The 16,244-nt window shown below is 40.0% G+C and overlaps 1 protein-coding gene across 1 annotated transcript; it reads right to left on the bottom strand.

Annotated features, from left to right (window-relative positions):
* LOC109821392 lies at window positions 1,001-14,468 on the bottom strand. Its single transcript, XM_020387582.1, has 8 exons — window positions 14,276-14,468; window positions 14,129-14,193; window positions 3,879-4,170; window positions 2,980-3,789; window positions 2,611-2,706; window positions 2,262-2,523; window positions 1,481-2,156; window positions 1,001-1,381 (listed from the first exon to the last, which is right to left on the bottom strand). The coding sequence occupies exons 1-8, from the start codon at window positions 14,466-14,468 to the stop codon at window positions 1,001-1,003; spliced, it is 2,775 nt and encodes a 924-aa protein (XP_020243171.1).

The following is a 16,244-nucleotide window of genomic DNA, read 5'->3' as shown; positions in this document are numbered from 1 at the left end:
TCAAACTTGCCACGCAAGTTCTCCACAGCGTCAAATCGTGAGGAGAAGACCACGTTCCAGTGAATCAAGACGGTCGGATCGTCAACGGAGAGCAAATTCGACACGAACAATCGAAGGAGGCACTCCATCGCTACCAGGAAGAACCCAGAATTAAACAAAGGGGAGAATCAAATTCATTCTCCTCTCTTTTGTAATCGGAAATCCAATTATAATCGAGATTGAGAGAGTTGTAATCATTCTTTTTCTAAGCAGTTAGAGAGAATAAATCAAATACGATTCTTTCATTATCTTTGTTATTACAAATTTTCCACCAAACAACGACTGATTCCCTCTTATCCTTGGTTGTAACCACTTAACCATGTTCGTGGATGATATTTTATCAGTTGGGGTAAATCCAGGCGGTTAACGGTCGAAAAACCGCAAAAACAGTCGAAAATCAGCTTTTTCGGGTTGCAGACACTCGCCGGTGTCTCGGTGAGACACTTGTGAGTGTCTCGGCTAAGCCGAGACACTTGAGAGTGTCTCGGCCAAGCTGAGACACTCATGGGTGTCTCGGCTTGGCCGAGACACCAATTGGTGTCTCAGTTTGGCTCAGGGCTTGGTCTCGCACGCTTCGTCCGTTTTCATCGTATTTTAATCATCCGAACTCAGAATCACGCGATCTAGAATGCGTCGGAAAGCTGATGAGGAGGTCTACAAGTTCTCATGATTAAATCATGTGTGGAGTAAATAGGACATGAGGGGTGCTTCATCTTTCGTAAGCGACGTGCAGCTCCCAATTCATTCGTGTTTCGATTATTCTGAAATTCCGTTACTTCGCATGGTCCGTCGACTCACTTCATGCGTTCGTCATCATCAAATGAGATTCTGTGACTCGACTAACGATGTTCATCGTCTCCTCTACGTCTCGAGCCGCGTACGGGGACCTATAGGCAATTTTTGACGCCTACAATCCAGTCCACTATCATGTTTGGAAATCCTAGACCCTTTAACATATCCTTTAAAAAGCTCCAGCTGATAGTATCAAGTGCTTTTTTATATCAATGCTAAGCATTACTCTTGGGGAAACATATTTTCTGCTGTAATTCTTAATCAGCTCATGAGCAAGTAAAATGTTGTTAGTAGTTTGCCTACCCTCAACAAATGCACTCTGAGCATCATTGATAATAGATCCAATAACTGTTCTAATCCTATTTGCCAGGATTTTTGATATGAACTTGTAGAGTACATTACAACAAGAAATGGGCCTAAATTCTAAAGGAGTAGTAGGACAATTGACTTTTGGAATAAGTGAGATTGCAGTTGAGTTAACCTTACCCAGCAGTTTGCCAGTTTTGAAGAACTCATCAACAGCTTGAGTAACTTCATCTCCAACCACACTCTAAGAAGATTTAAAAAATACAACATTGAAACCATCTGGACTAGGAGCTTTATTATCTGACATGGAAAAAATAGTATTTTTGATTTCTTCTTTAGTAACTGAAGCAATTAAATCCCTAGCCTGAGAATCATCCAAGCAAGGTCCTGAATGAATAATATTGATGTTAGGAGGAGTAGTATCCACAGTAGTCCCCATCAGACTCTTAAAATGAGTGATAAATTCATTTACAATATCATCTCCCTCTGTTAGTCTTTGTCCCAAGTTATTATAGAGAAGCATAACTCTATTATGATGCATGTTAGCTTCAATCATTGACTGAAAAAATTCTGTACATCTATCACCTTGAACACTCCAATCAATTCTTGCTTTTTGTTTGAAAAAAGATAACTCACAATCCATCAAGGTGTTGTATTTTGAGATGCATTCCTTTTCCCGCTTAATTAAATTAGGAGACATAGGATCAACTTGTAAATCTTTTTGAACATCCTCTAGAGTTTGTTTTGCATGATGAACCTGCTCACTTATATTATAGAAGAATTTCCTATTAATATCCTTCAGTGCAATCTTCAGATTTTTCAATTTTAAGCAAACTGAGAACATGGCACCCCCTTTAATCCTTTGTTGCCAGGCATTAGCAACTGTAGGGAGAAAACAATCATGCTTTTTCCACATCTTGAAAATTTTGAAAGGTCTTTTGCCTTGAGAACATTCTTCACTAACAGTAATGAGACCAGGAGAGTGATCTGAAATTTTTGGCACAAGGAATTGAACTTGACTAGAATTATAAGATTGAATTCAATTATCATTAATCAGCACTCTATCTAATCTGCTCCAGATTCTTGAGCCATGATCCTGCTTATTGTTCCATGTATAAAAGCACCCAATGGTTTTCAAATGAGCAAGTTGACAGTCATTTATAAAAGCTCTAAAATCCTCTGTATCAAAATCAGTGAGCATGCTACCTCCAATTTTCTCTTCATTGCTAGTAATAGAATTAAAGTCCCCACATAATAGCCAAGGAGTACTACCAACAGTTTGATGAATAGGCTTCAGATCAGACCATAATACTTTCCTTGCATACAGATGATTAAATCCATAGATAGAGGAAATTACACAATCTAGTTTACCATCAAAAGATTTCACTGTGCAGGTGATACGTTGATCAGTACAACTAATCAATTGTATATCCAACATATTAGGATTCTATAGGATCAAAATTCTTGCTTTACTTGAACTTCTCACATTAGACATCCAGTTCCAAGTTTTAGCAATTTTCCTGGTAATTCCTGGCAATAAGGTATCTTTGATCTTAGTTTCTAGTAAAGCTATAAAAGAGATGTGATATTGCCACAAATGATGCTTAACCATTTGTTGTTTGGAGGGTCTATTCAGCCCCCTAACATTCCAAAATGATAGGTTCATCAAATTAGATCACCCCCTCTTTCAACTACTGAGGGATCCAAATCAAAATACTCAAGTTGTGAGAAAGAATTTGCTGGAGTATATTTTTTTTGCTTATTACTTTGAACATGAGACCAAGTATTGTTAGGTTGAGAGACTTGAAAATTACCTTCAAGATCAGTATGTTGTGCATGTACACCATGCACCAGACTGTGCAACCCTGAAAATTGTGGTATTCTGCATAGGATCAGTATGTTGTGCATGTACACCATGCACCAGACTGTGCAACCCTGAAAATTGTGGTATTCTGCATACTTGCTCTCCTTGTACATCATGAGGATTACACCAGACTGTGCAACCCTGAAAATTGTGGTATTCTGCATACTTGCTCTCCTTGTACATCATGAGGATTAGGAGACAACCCTTTCTCTTTATCTTGTTGCTGATTTTTTCCAGACATTCCAATTTGCTAAGAAACTTGCAAGATAGGCTTATAGCTGAAGCTTTATCCTTCCCACCTGACCTTTGTGATATATTAAGCATATGCATTGAATTATTTAGGAGATCAAGAGTAGTTGTTGTCTGAATCTTTGGGAGATTTTCATTAACACTAGAAACATGCACAGGAATAATAGAGGGATTAGAAACCTTCTGTGCATTCTGAACTGCAGGAACAGCAATTTTAGGAACCAATCTCTGAACTCTTGGAAATCTCTTGCAATACAAAGTATCATGCCCCACTAGCTTGCATTGATTACAACATCTAGGCTTCAGTTCATATAAAATCTTTTGATTAAAAAGTTTGCCATCAGGACCCTTTAAAGTAATACAATCTGGAAGAGGAGAGGGCATAGACACTTCCACAAGGACCCTTGCATAAGCTAATCTTTGCTTATTAGCTGTAAGTTTATCTATGGTAATTGGACGACCAACAGCACTTGCAATTTTACTTATACTTTTAGCATTCCACAAGTTAAGCTTCAATGGTAATTGGACGACCAACAGCACTTGCAATTTTACTTATACTTTTAGCATTCCACAAGTTAAGCTTCAAAGCTGGTAGAAGAATCCAAACAACTTGCAATTTTACTTATACTTTTAGCATTCCACAAGTTAAGCTTCAAAGCTGGTAGAAGAATCCAAACAGGATATACGCAGTCATTTATTTTTTCATAATCATCACCAATTGACAAGGGTTTCAAAGAAAGCGGACGATATCCAAAAAACCATGGGCCATTTTCTAAGATCTCAGTCATCTCATCTTTGTTTTCAAATTTAAACAAAAAAATTCCAGGTTTTAGAATGAAGATATCTAGAGTGGCTATATTAGCCCATATTTTCTTAACATAAACCTCCATTGCTTTGAACCTGATATTCAAACCAAGAACCTGACCAACCAAAGAAAATTGCCACATAGAAATTCCTTCATTCCACTCCTCATCATTGAAAGCCACAGTATCTTGTAGGCATCAAAAATTACCTATAGGTCCTCACACGCAGCTCGAGACGGAGAGGAGATGATGAACATCACTATTCGAGTCACAGAAGCTCATTTGACGATGACAAACACATGAAGTGAGCCGACGGATCACGCAAAACAACGAAACTTCGGAATAACGAAAACATGAACTGATCGGGAGCTCTACGTCACTTACGAAACACGAAACACCCCTCGTGTCCTGTTTACTCCATATGTGATTCAATCATGTAAGCTCATAGATCTTCTCATCAGTTTTCTAACGCATTCTGGATCACGTGATTCTGAGTTCGGATGATGAAAATACGGTGAAAACAAACAGAGCGCGCGAGACCAAGCCCTGAGCCAAACCAAGATACCATATGGTGTCTCGGCCAAGCCAAGACACCCATGAGTGTCTCGGCCTTGCCGAGGCACCCCCCAGTGTCTTAGGATTTGAAGCCGATACACTCACAAGTGTCTCGGCCACGCCGAGACACCCGCGGGTGTCTTGGAACTTGTAGGGCTGTTTTACCTATGATGTGCTTCTAATATAAAGAAACTTAAATATGAAAGTTGTAGATCTCTTCTTTATCTTTCCAATTCAACTTGGATTAACTCATTCTGAGATTGTATGAGAGAGATAAAGCCAAAATACCAACTGCCTCAGAATTCCAAGACAGTGTTGGTGTCTCGGAGAAGAATGGAGATTTTGGCTATGATTCGATTAGAATATAAAAAATCTCAAAAAAAAAAGTTGTAGATATCTTCGTTATCTTTCCAATGCATCTTGAATCATATTATTTGAAAGTTATATGAGAAAGTTAGAGCTAAAATAACCGAGATACTCACTGGTGTCTCGTCTAGGCTGAGACACCCAAAGGTGTCTCAGAAAACCGAGACACCCACTGGTGTCTCGGCCAGGCCGAGTCACCCATTGGTGTCTCGGCCAGGCCGAGACACCCACGGGGGTCCGCAGCCTACCCAGAGGTGTCTCGGCCAGGCCGAGACACCCACGGGTGTCCGCAGCCTTAAAAACCGATTTTTGGTAGTTTTAAGTTGTTTTTCGACATTAACCACCTGGATTTGTTCCAACTGATAAAATATCATCCAAGAACGTGATTAAGTGGTTACAACCGAGGATACAAGTGAATCAACTATTCTTATCTGAAAACAGAGCTCCCGAAGCCTATAGATACAGCCCCAGGATCTTTATTTTTTTGGATCTGGAATTCTCGAGCGTTGGCGAAGCCCTGCCAAACTGAAGACTAAAGAAGCACGAATTTCAGAAGAGAGGAGGAGATCGGATCGAGTTCTTCAGCATAGGAAAAGAGAATTCGTCGGATCTACAGTTCTCGTGTTCTTCCCTTGAGATTACCCTGTTGCGGTAATCTTAAGAAGAGTAATTATCTCGCTGTTGCCAAGATAATTGCTTCGGCTTCTTGATTCCTTCGTGAATCAACGAAGCTTCGGATCTAATCTGATCGTCCGGTGGTCCACAGATATCAACATCCCCGTCACAGGCCAAGATCCCATGCAAGCAACGGAGGATAAACGTCTGTTGCATTTTTTTTTGACAAGAGTTGTATTTTTTTCGTTTTCATTGTGTAAGAGTCTTATAAAAAGACTATTTTTTTTGTTGTCATTGTAATGACTGAAGTTGTAATGACTACATCAATGAAGACATTAACTTTCTCCCCAAACAAGTTGGCGACTACAGTGGGAGCCAACAGCTTCGCTGCTGAAGCTGTCGTGATGCAGCTGACGATCAAGATCCCCGTGGCTGAAGAGGTCGAATACGAGTTCGACCAACAGAAGTTTGAGGAGTACGTCTACTCCTCCTCCAGATCCGCCTCTCCTTGCAAGCACAGGAAGGTCTCCTTCGCCCGAAAGATCCGCTGGTCTTCAGATCTGAAGACTCAAGAAGGTGAATTCCCTGCTACCGCTGCTACAGATGCACCTCGCAACGATCCGCTGGCGTCAAATGAAGTCAGATTTGCAGATCTGAACTCCTCTTTGATCAAGGAGTCGACTGCTGAAGACGCGCCAACTCTATCAAAAAGAGCACATCAAAGATAACGCCAACGCCTCACGCGCCAATTCGCCAAAGCTTTGGATCAGGTGGACGGACTCCGTTACCAAGCGGATTTGGACTTCAGGAAGTGCCAAGTGGCTAAGCCATCTCCACAGCAAGCTTCGCGAACCTCCTCCCAACCACCTACTAACGAATGGGTTCGTGTCAAACGGAACCGTTTTACTCTTGAGGAGCGCATTCAGAAGCATCACGCATTTCTTGCACATGCCCAGATCCTTGTGCGAAAAGCACAAGAAATGCAAAAGGAAGAGATGGTTAAGAGATCACCGAGATCCAAATAAATTTGGATGCCAAAGCCCAAATCAACGCCTAAGGCAAGAGAAAGCAACGTTGCTCCCCAGCCTTTGTCAACTTCGGATCCCGCTCCTTCTGCCACCACACCTTCGGACTGGGGGTCGTACGCGACATCCTAACAAGTTGATTCCCGTAACTACCTACGTGGAGATGCCTGCACAAAACCAAGAGCCCGTTAAAATTTCATCCTCACACGGGTGTGATTCCAAACATGTGACTCCTGCTAAAGCTAATAAAGTGCTACATAATCAGAAGAAGACGCGCCGAACAAACAACAGCGTTCCACTTGAGGAATCAAACCAACAGCTGATAGGTTACTCTGACAGCAACATCGATGAGTTGTATTATCGGGCTAGGGGTACTAATAAATCTCGAAAGAGAAGTACCCGGGAAGCAAACTTTCACTGTCCATGTACCAAACTTATCAGGACAGTATTATCATCGTATAGTTGCCCCAAGACCACTCTATAGAGGGTCTCGGTATTCGAGAGGATCTCCAATGGAACGACTAAGCCCAAATCAAGGCGTTTTCACAAAAGAAGATCAGTCGTTCGAGATGACAAATTCCCAGAAGTTACCATTAACATGGTCAACAAGGAAAAGTCTCTGATGGTTTCAAGCGGGTCTAGCCCTAACTTTTCTCCAGAAAAAAGAGTCAATTCGGGAATAGCTCAATTAATGTCTTGGCTCCAGCTAGAAGCTGTAGGACCTAAACAATCCGCGGTCACCATCAACATGGCTAATAAGGGAAAGTCAATTCGACCTTCTAATTCTGATCCTCTCATATCGCATCGTCTGACCCATTTGCGATCGGGAACTACTAGACGTAGGGATTATCAAAGGATGAATAGATGATTATCCTCAGATGACGAAGCGTCAGACGCTTGCTCCGTAATTGCTTCAAATGCTACTGTATCCAGCCCAGGGCAATCTCGTGAAGCGCTCACCATCATTCCTGATCAAATAACTCAGATGATCGAAAATGCTCTCGCTAAGCAGAAAGAAGAGTTTAAGGTTGAAATAGAACTGAACATACAACGGATGAGGGAGTTACATGACCTACAACTTCAAGCTTTATCAAGACCAACGGATGAGGGAGTTACATGACCTACAACTTCAAGCTTTATCAAGACAGATTGGCGAATCCAGTCATCGCAACGTTGTAGTAGAACAAGTCAATACAATAGATAGTGATCCAGAACCGGATGAGACTATCAACATTGATTTCCCTCCCGACAATAATAATGCTAGGGGTGGTCCAACCGAAAATAACAATGCTAGGGGTGGTCCCGTTGTTTCTCTCAGAAATCGTCCGAAGCATGATACAAATGAGGATGAAAAGATGAAGGATCTCGAGAGAAAAATCAACGCTCTGATGTCTGCTCGAGAGGTAAAGAAGACCGGCATTCCGTGTCCTTACCCGAGAGAGTGGGAGTCGATCCCGTATCCGGCCAAATTCTACCTGATCAACTTCATGCTGTTCGACGTGAAGGGCTCGCCCACTTAACATTTGATCTACTTTAAGTCCCACTTGGGCATGATATCCTGTAATGAAGCATTGATGGTTCGATCATTCGTTGGCACCCTTCGTGGGCCTCCCTTCGATTGATACCATCGTCTCAAGCCTGGAAGCATCAACAACTGGGACGATATAGAGAGATCATTCCTCGGCAACTTCTTTGATGACGATGCTGAGGTATCCATCAGGACACCCTTCGATAAGAAGCAAAAATACGGAGAAATAGTCGCCGACTTTGTTAAACGCTTCCGGAACAAGGCGATAAATTGTCGAGATCCGATCACGGAGGAATTCATCCTACAAACTTACCACAACAACCTCTCTTTAGACGTGTTAGGAGTTATGGGATTAAACCCGTCCAAGACTTGGAAAGATTTGAAGATGCACGGTGAATAAGCCGAACGCTTCCTCAGAAGGAAGAAGATCAAAAGAAGCCAACAGTCAATGCCTACGGTTGCTAGTGATAATAATCAACCTCAAAAGCAGCAAAGGGCTCCAGATCCGGGACTCGAAAAAGAGTACTCTTTCAAGGATGAGGAAGTTCCGGGTATTTTTGAGTACCTCCTGAATAACAGTGAGATTGAGCTACCACCTATTAAAGATCAGCAGGGAGCTAAGAGGATTACGGACCCAAACTATTGTGCTTATCACAGGAGGGTTCTCCATCCTACTGAGATTTGTTTCGGTCTAAAGAACAAAATTCAAGCTCTAATCGACTCTAACGCCATAAAGCTAGAATAAGCCGAATGACGGTGCACCACTCCGAAGAGTATACGAGTATAAACTGCTTCTCAATCCTCTAACCAGTATAAGAGGTTAAACTGCTCCTTGACACTCCAATAGGTATAGAGTCTAAACTGTTTCCTTTCTTTCACGGGAAGTTCCTGGAGAGTGCCATGCCTGGTATTCTTATGGATAACCCGGTCATGCAACTGAGTATAATGTTAGACCCAGTTTCGCGAAGAAAGCTGGGGGTGGATAATTCATGTAATGGAAAGTTCCTGAGAGAATTCTATATAGTGTATTCTTAGGGATAATCTGGTCACTACAACAAGGTGATGAATAAGAAACTCCCACTCAAACTCCTGCTACGTCTGTGCACTCAATATTCTCATTGTTAGAGTCCGGACATAGTATTAAGAATTTTAATCTCCTGATCATTGACGATTATCAAACCCCTCCGTGTTAAGTATTTGTCACTTAACACCAGGAACCCCCTCTGATCGACCTGTACAAGTCAACACTCCCACTGTGATTTGTACTCCCACTCCCACTGTCTACTTGGTCAAACCTTTAAACAGTTAGGACCACAACCAAAATCCCCTCTCGATTCCTTCCATGAACAAGAGGTCCACGAATTGAACGATCAAACCTTTAAACAGTTAGGGTCGTCTCAAATTCCCATCTTGGTCAAACCTTTAAACAGTTAGGACCACAATCAAAATCCCCTTTTGATTCCTTCCATGAACGAGAGGTCCACAAATTGAACGATCAAACCTTTAAACAGTTAGGGTCATGTCAAATTCCCATCATGGTCAAACCTTTAAACAGTTAGGATCACAACCAAAATCCCCTCTCGATTCTTTCCATGAACGAGAGGTCTATGAATTGAACGATCAAACTTTTAAACAGTTAGGGTCGTCTCAAATTCCCATCTTGGTCAAACCTTTAAAAAGTTAGGACCACAATCAAAATCCCCTCTCGATTCCTTTCATGAATGAGAGGTCTACAAATTGAACGATCAAACCTTTAAATAGTTAGGGTCGACTCAAATTCTCATCTTGGTTAAACCTTTAAACAGTTAGGACCACAACCAAAATCCCCTCTCGATTCCTTCCATGAACGAGAGGTCCACTTTTAATTTGAGCAATAAAATCTATAAAAGTTAGGGTTGCCTCCAACCTCAATTGGTCGAACCTGCAGATAGTTAGGACCAAGACCAGAATGCTCCTTTCGATAAACGAAAGACTTCCACCTTTTCCTATTCAGCCAAACCTATAAAAGTTAGAGCCGAAATTGGAATTTTACCTTAGTAAATGATGAATTCTTTTCTTGGATTAAGCAACTAATCCTATAAAAGTTAGGGTTGCTTGAATCTTTCTGATTCTCGGAGTGGAGATCCCACTCCTAGTTTTACTTTTCCATATTCTTAGGGTGGAGATCCCCCTTCGAGTTTCATTGGCAACTGGAGATAGAATATAAAATTCTTCCTCTTCAGTTTTGGGAGATAGAATATAAAATTCTTCCTCTCCTATTTTTTGACACCATCCTTCAACTCCGTAATCCGTGCTTATATGCACGGGGAATTTTATCCTGAATCCTAAGTAGAGATAAGTCAACGCCTAACACGCGTTGTCAGTTTAGTCTTTCACCGATTAAAGAAGACACCAGAATCCGAATATGGGGAATTTTATCCCGAAGCCTAAGTAAGGATAAGTCAGCGCCTAACACGCGTTGCCGGTTAGCCTTTGACTGTAAAAAAGGATAAAAGCCCACATATTTGACATTGTGGCAGGTTATTATTAATAACACCATAATCTGTGCCTCACACGTATGAGGAATTTTATCCCGAATTCTAAGTAGGGATGGGTCAACACCTAATACGCGTTGCAGGTTTAATCTTTTACCGATTGAAGAAGACACCAGAATACCAATCTAGAGCATTTTATCCCGAATCCTAAGAAAGGATAAGTCAACACCTAACACGCGTTGTCGGGTAGTCTATTCCCGTAAGAAAGATGAAGTCTACGTATTCAATATCGTAGCACTAAAATAGTTAACTATTTTAGCACAACGTTACATGCAGAACGAATTTAAACAATCCGCATGCAAGCTCGATTCAAACGGTAATCGGTAAAGGCACGTCAAATCCGTTGATGGCTAAGGATTTGCCAAAAATCCTGAGTCTGCATCTGATACATGCGGCCATGTAGTCTATTCCCATTAGAAAGACGAAGTCTACGTATTCAATATCGTAGCACTAAAAAAGTTAACTCTTTTAGCACAACGTTACATGCGGAACGGACTTAAACAATTCGCATGCTAGCCCGACTCAAACGGTAGTCGGTAAAAGCTCATCAAACCCGTTGATGGTTGAGGGTTTGCCAAAAATCCTATGAATATGAGAGTCATTGACGCATCAGTCCCATTAGTTGGTCTTGTGACTCGAACATCCAACAACTTCGGGATAAGATCCATATCTGCAGACGAATCAGCTTTAATAGTTAGTCCTGCAGCCCCAACTGTTGGAACTGCCATGCTCCAATACCTTAAGAGCTTAAACTGTGTATACTCTAGCAAACGTATGAGTATAAACTGTGTCAACGCCGGGCAATCCGAATCCCTAGGTTAACACCGGTCAACGCGTAACCCTAGGTCAACATCAGTCAATGCGTTGTAATAAAAAGTCAACGTCGGGCGATCCGAAACCCTAGGTTAACGCCGGTCAATGTGTAATCCAAGGTCAATGCCAGTCAATGTGTAGCAATGAGAAATCAACGTCAGGTGATCCGAAACCCTAGGTTAACGTCGGTCAACGCATAATCCTAGGTCAACGCCAGTCAATGTGTTGCAATGAAAAGTCAACGTCGGGCGATCCGAAACCCTAAGTCGACGCCGTTCAAAGCGTAACCCTAGGTCAACGTCAGTCAATGCGTTGTAATGAAAAGTCAACGTCGGGCGATCCGAAACCCTAAGTCGACGCCGTTCAATGCATAATCCCTAGGTCAACGTCAGTCAATGCGTTGCAATGAAAAGTCAACGTCGGGTGGTCCGAAACCCTAGGTCAACGTTGGTCAATGCGTAATCTTAGGTCAACGCCAGTCAACACGTTGCGATAAAAGTCAACGCCAGTCAATATATCATGATGGGGATAGTCAGTTTAAAGTCAACTCGACGATACGAGCCAAAATCAACTTACCAGTTTTAATTCAAGACTTTAACGACGGCCAGACGATAAACGTAGCGCTGGAATAACTTCGGTTATTCATTAAGAAACTGAATAGACTGAAGATCGAAGGAGTCAAGAGTCAAAGCTAACAATAGGTCCTTTTACACTGACTGAAGGTTGGACCGATCATACCTAAAGTATTTCAGGCTCATCTACAAAAGAGACGAGACTGAAACACTTTGGAGGGGGTATCTGTAGGCATCAAAAATTACCTATAGGTCCCCACACGTGGCTCGAGACAAAGAGGAGGCGATAAACGTCACTATTCAAGTCACAGAAGCTCATTTGACGACGACAAACGCATGAAGTGAGCCGACGGACCACGCGAAACAACAAAACTTCGGAATAACAGAAATATGAACTGATCGGGAGCTCTGCGTCACTTACGAAACACGAAACACCCCTCATGTCCCATTTACTCCACATGTGATTCAATTGTGTAAGCTCATAGATCTTCTCATCGGTTTTCCAACACATTCTGGATCGCATGATTTCGAGTCCGGATGATGAAAATACTACAAAAATGGACGGAGCGCGTGAGACCAAGCCCTGAGCCAAACCAAGACACTATATGGTGTCTCGGCCACGTCGAGACACCCGCAGGTATCTCGGAACTTGTAGGTCTGTTTTACCTATGATACGCTTCAAATCTGAAGAAACATAAAATAAGAAAGTTGTACATCTCGTCTTTAGCTTTCCAATGCATTTTGGATCAACTCATTCTGAGATCGTATGAGAGAGATAAAGCCAAAATACCAACAGCCTCAGAATTCCGAGACAGTGTTGGTGTCTTGGAGAAGAATGGAGATTTTGGCTATGATTCGATTCGAATATGAAAAAGATTAAAATACAAAAGTTGTAGATACCTTTGTTATCTTTCTAACGCATCTTGAATCATATTTTTTGGAGGTGATATGAGAAAGTTAAAATTAAAATACCCGAGACACTCACTGGTGTCTCGGCCTGGCCGAGACACCCACTGGTGTCTCGACTAGGCCGAGACACCCACGAGTGTCTCGACCAAGCCGAGACACCCACGGGTGTCCGCAGCCCCGAAAATCAATTTTTTGCAGTTTTAAGCTGTTTTTCGACATTAACCGCCTGGATTTGTTCCAACTGATAAAATATCATCCAAGAACGTGGTTAAGTTGTTATAACTGAGGATAAGAGTGAATCAACCATTCTTATCCAAAAACAGAGCTCCTGAAGCCTATAAATATAGCCCCAGGGTCTTTATTTTTTCGGATCTGGAATTCTCGAGCGTTGGCGAAGCCCTGCCGAACTAAAGACTGAAGGAGCACAAATTTCAGAAGAGAGGAGGAGATTGGATCGAGTTCTTCAGCGCAGGAAAGGAGAGTTCGTCGGATCTGTAGTTCCCGTGTTCTTCTCTTGAGATTACCCCGTTGCGGTAATCGTAAGAAGAGTAAGTATCTCGCTGTTACCGAGATAATTGCTTCGACTTCTTGATTCCTTCGCGAATCGACGAAGCTTTGGATCTGATCTGATCGTCCGGTGGTCCACAGATATCAACATCCCCGTCACAGACCAAGATCCCATGCAAGCAGCGAAGGATAAATGTCCGTTGTGTTTGTTTTGACGAGAGTTGTATTTTTTGTTTTCATTGTGGAAAAGTCTTATAAAAATACTATGTTTTTTGTTGTCATTGTAATGACTGAAGTTGTAATGACTACATCAATGAAGACATCAACTTTCTCCCCAAACATATCTTTTGTGTCAGGAGGTAAAAATTTCAACGGCAATCCACCTCCTGTTTTTCTATTATCAGCAAAACAACTAACCCAGCTTTTTTAAGAAGATTTTTCTTGCAATGGAATATTATCATCATTTGCAGATTTCAAAGGAGAAAAATTAACATTCTCAATTCTTAATTTATCAGATTCTGAAATCAATTGAGTTACTAAGTTTTCAGATCCAGATTCAACAGATTTTTTTCTAGCGGAAACCAATGGAACAGTAACTCCAACACTATTACAAGAAGAATATATGCTGATCTAAAGAAGAATTAGCAAGACCATTCTCAAAATCAGATTCTTCTGCCCAGGAGATTCTTGAAGAACTTCCCGCTTCTTTACAAGAACTATCAATTACTTTACCCATGGATAGAGATTTACTTAAGAGTCGAGAATGAATCTCAATCGGATGAGGAGATACCTAAGAACTAGCATTCAGAATCTTCGCTATGGATTTCTTTTTCTTCGCTCCTTGTGGACCAGTAGAATTCATGATGATAGAATCCTCCTCTTCATCCAATCCACCAACAGATTGATCATCAGAAGAACATAAATCTGAATTCGAAGCTCGAAGACCTAGGTTGAGAATCCTCTTTCCATTAAACTTCTTCTTCCTCGCCATCGAAACCTTGGCGGGGGCGTATGTTAGTAACATAAAGTTTTTATTCATTTTTGTGAGTTCTAAATTATAACCCTCAACCTTCACTATAACTCTAGATATCTGGTATAGTGGTAGAGACCCTTAACAGGTTATCAGAACAATCAGGGACCTCTCATAACATGTTAGAGTATAAAATTATGACCCTCAACTCTGGTGGTAACTTTGGAGTTTTAGTGTGGTGGAACTATAGAAGGGACCTTTGGCACTTTTGTTCATTTAAGAAATGTGATGTTTTATTTCTTTAATCACTTTGTTCCACTTCAAATCAAACTTTAGTATTGTGATTATTTATTTTCTTTAATGTTTGTTTGAATGGCCTACACAAAATTTAAAATTTTCACGTTAATAATTGAATTGACAAGAAATAAATATAATCTAAAGCTAATTTGAATTTACATGTTATTTGGATCGACATGAAACCAAGCTTGACTTGAGAAGATATGATGTTATAAAAGTGAAAAATACTTGAAGAAATAGCGTTAGAAAAGAAGAATGAATAATTAAAGCCAATAAGATGAGATGATTAATTATAAGTGGGCTAGAATAAAACTAAAAAGAATATAAATTTTGTTGCTAATCATTTATAGACTTCGGAAAAAATCATAAAATAAAGATTAATACTAACTCTAATACACTTTTATATGATAAAAGCATCCACATAACTATATAAAAATATTAAAAGAGTTCATAAAAATATCTTCTAAAGATTCCTGATTATCCTCAAAAAATTAAGCTATTCTATAAAATATTCAATAATTTAAATTTGTGTTGTATTTATAAAGAGACTTGATGGAGATGCTTTGGTTTTAGCAGCTTTTTCTAATGAATCCTACATATTAGCTTTAAAGTATAATATTTTTTCTTTATCGTGTTATATGGATGTTTGCTTGGTTTACTTATCATTCTCTTATTTCTTCAATAAGTTGTATTTTTGGATTGATATATATTATTAATACAATTTACGATGACATACATATCTTTCCTACAAATTTGAGACAGATATAAGGTAAATTTTATGTTTAGTGGTCTTTAATAAGAATTTTAGTTGTAAAATATGTTACCTTCATAATTAAAGATCTTGAAATCAGACAGTACTATTACATGCTTATCTTTGATTGTGTCCCTAAAAATTGATCCTTCGTTGGTAGTCATATCCCCAAATAAGGTTACTTGCAGAGTCATGCCATTATATAGAAAAAAGAAGAAAATATCAATTTTAACTTTTTTTTACTTATGCTATGGTAACTAAGTATCATATGCATACATTTTGTCAATTATAATGATTTTCCTCATCGTATCTAGCTTATTATATCCCGCAATATAGTTGACCAATGGCTTCACTTTAGTTTCTATTGCAAGATTATTTATATGTAAATTTATATTAAGTTTATGATTCCTTTAGTATTTCAAGAATAAAGTATGAAAATTTATAAATACTTACTAATTTTTCTTGTATCTTTCATGAAGAATGCTTTTTTAAATAGGACAAAGTTGTTCAATATGTTCTTCAGGGGGAACCCGGTCAATGTTTCTTTATCAAAATTTTCTTTTATCAATGTCAATTCAGATGATTCATGAATGTTTCCGAAGTTTGAGTTTATTTCTTTCACTTCTCAATTTGAAATGAAAACAACTTAGTTCTTTTAAATGATATCTCCAAACTTTCTGATAGTTTCTTCATACATAACTCCTTATATTTTTTACGCTATAAATTTTATCAAAATTAGAGATAAATAT

This window comes from Asparagus officinalis, chromosome 8 (genome assembly GCF_001876935.1).
Source record: "Asparagus officinalis chromosome 8, Aspof.V1, whole genome shotgun sequence".
In the NCBI taxonomy this organism is placed as follows: Eukaryota; Viridiplantae; Streptophyta; class Magnoliopsida; order Asparagales; family Asparagaceae; genus Asparagus; species Asparagus officinalis.
This window is presented reverse-complemented; position numbering and strand designations above follow the sequence as displayed.

Excerpts from the sequence above, each read along its gene's own strand:
- LOC109821392 (XM_020387582.1), bottom strand. The coding sequence starts at position 14,468 with ATGGCGAGGAAGAAGAAGTTTAATGGAAAGAGGATTCTCAACCTAGGT. Across the intron at positions 4,171-14,128 it reads AGAATCTGATTTTGAGAATG|GTTCTTGGTTTGAATATCAG; the intron begins GTCTTGCTAATT and ends TTGGTTGGTCAG. Across the intron at positions 2,524-2,610 it reads GTCTAATGTGAGAAGTTCAA|TGAAATCTTTTGATGGTAAA; the intron begins GTAAAGCAAGAA and ends TCACCTGCACAG.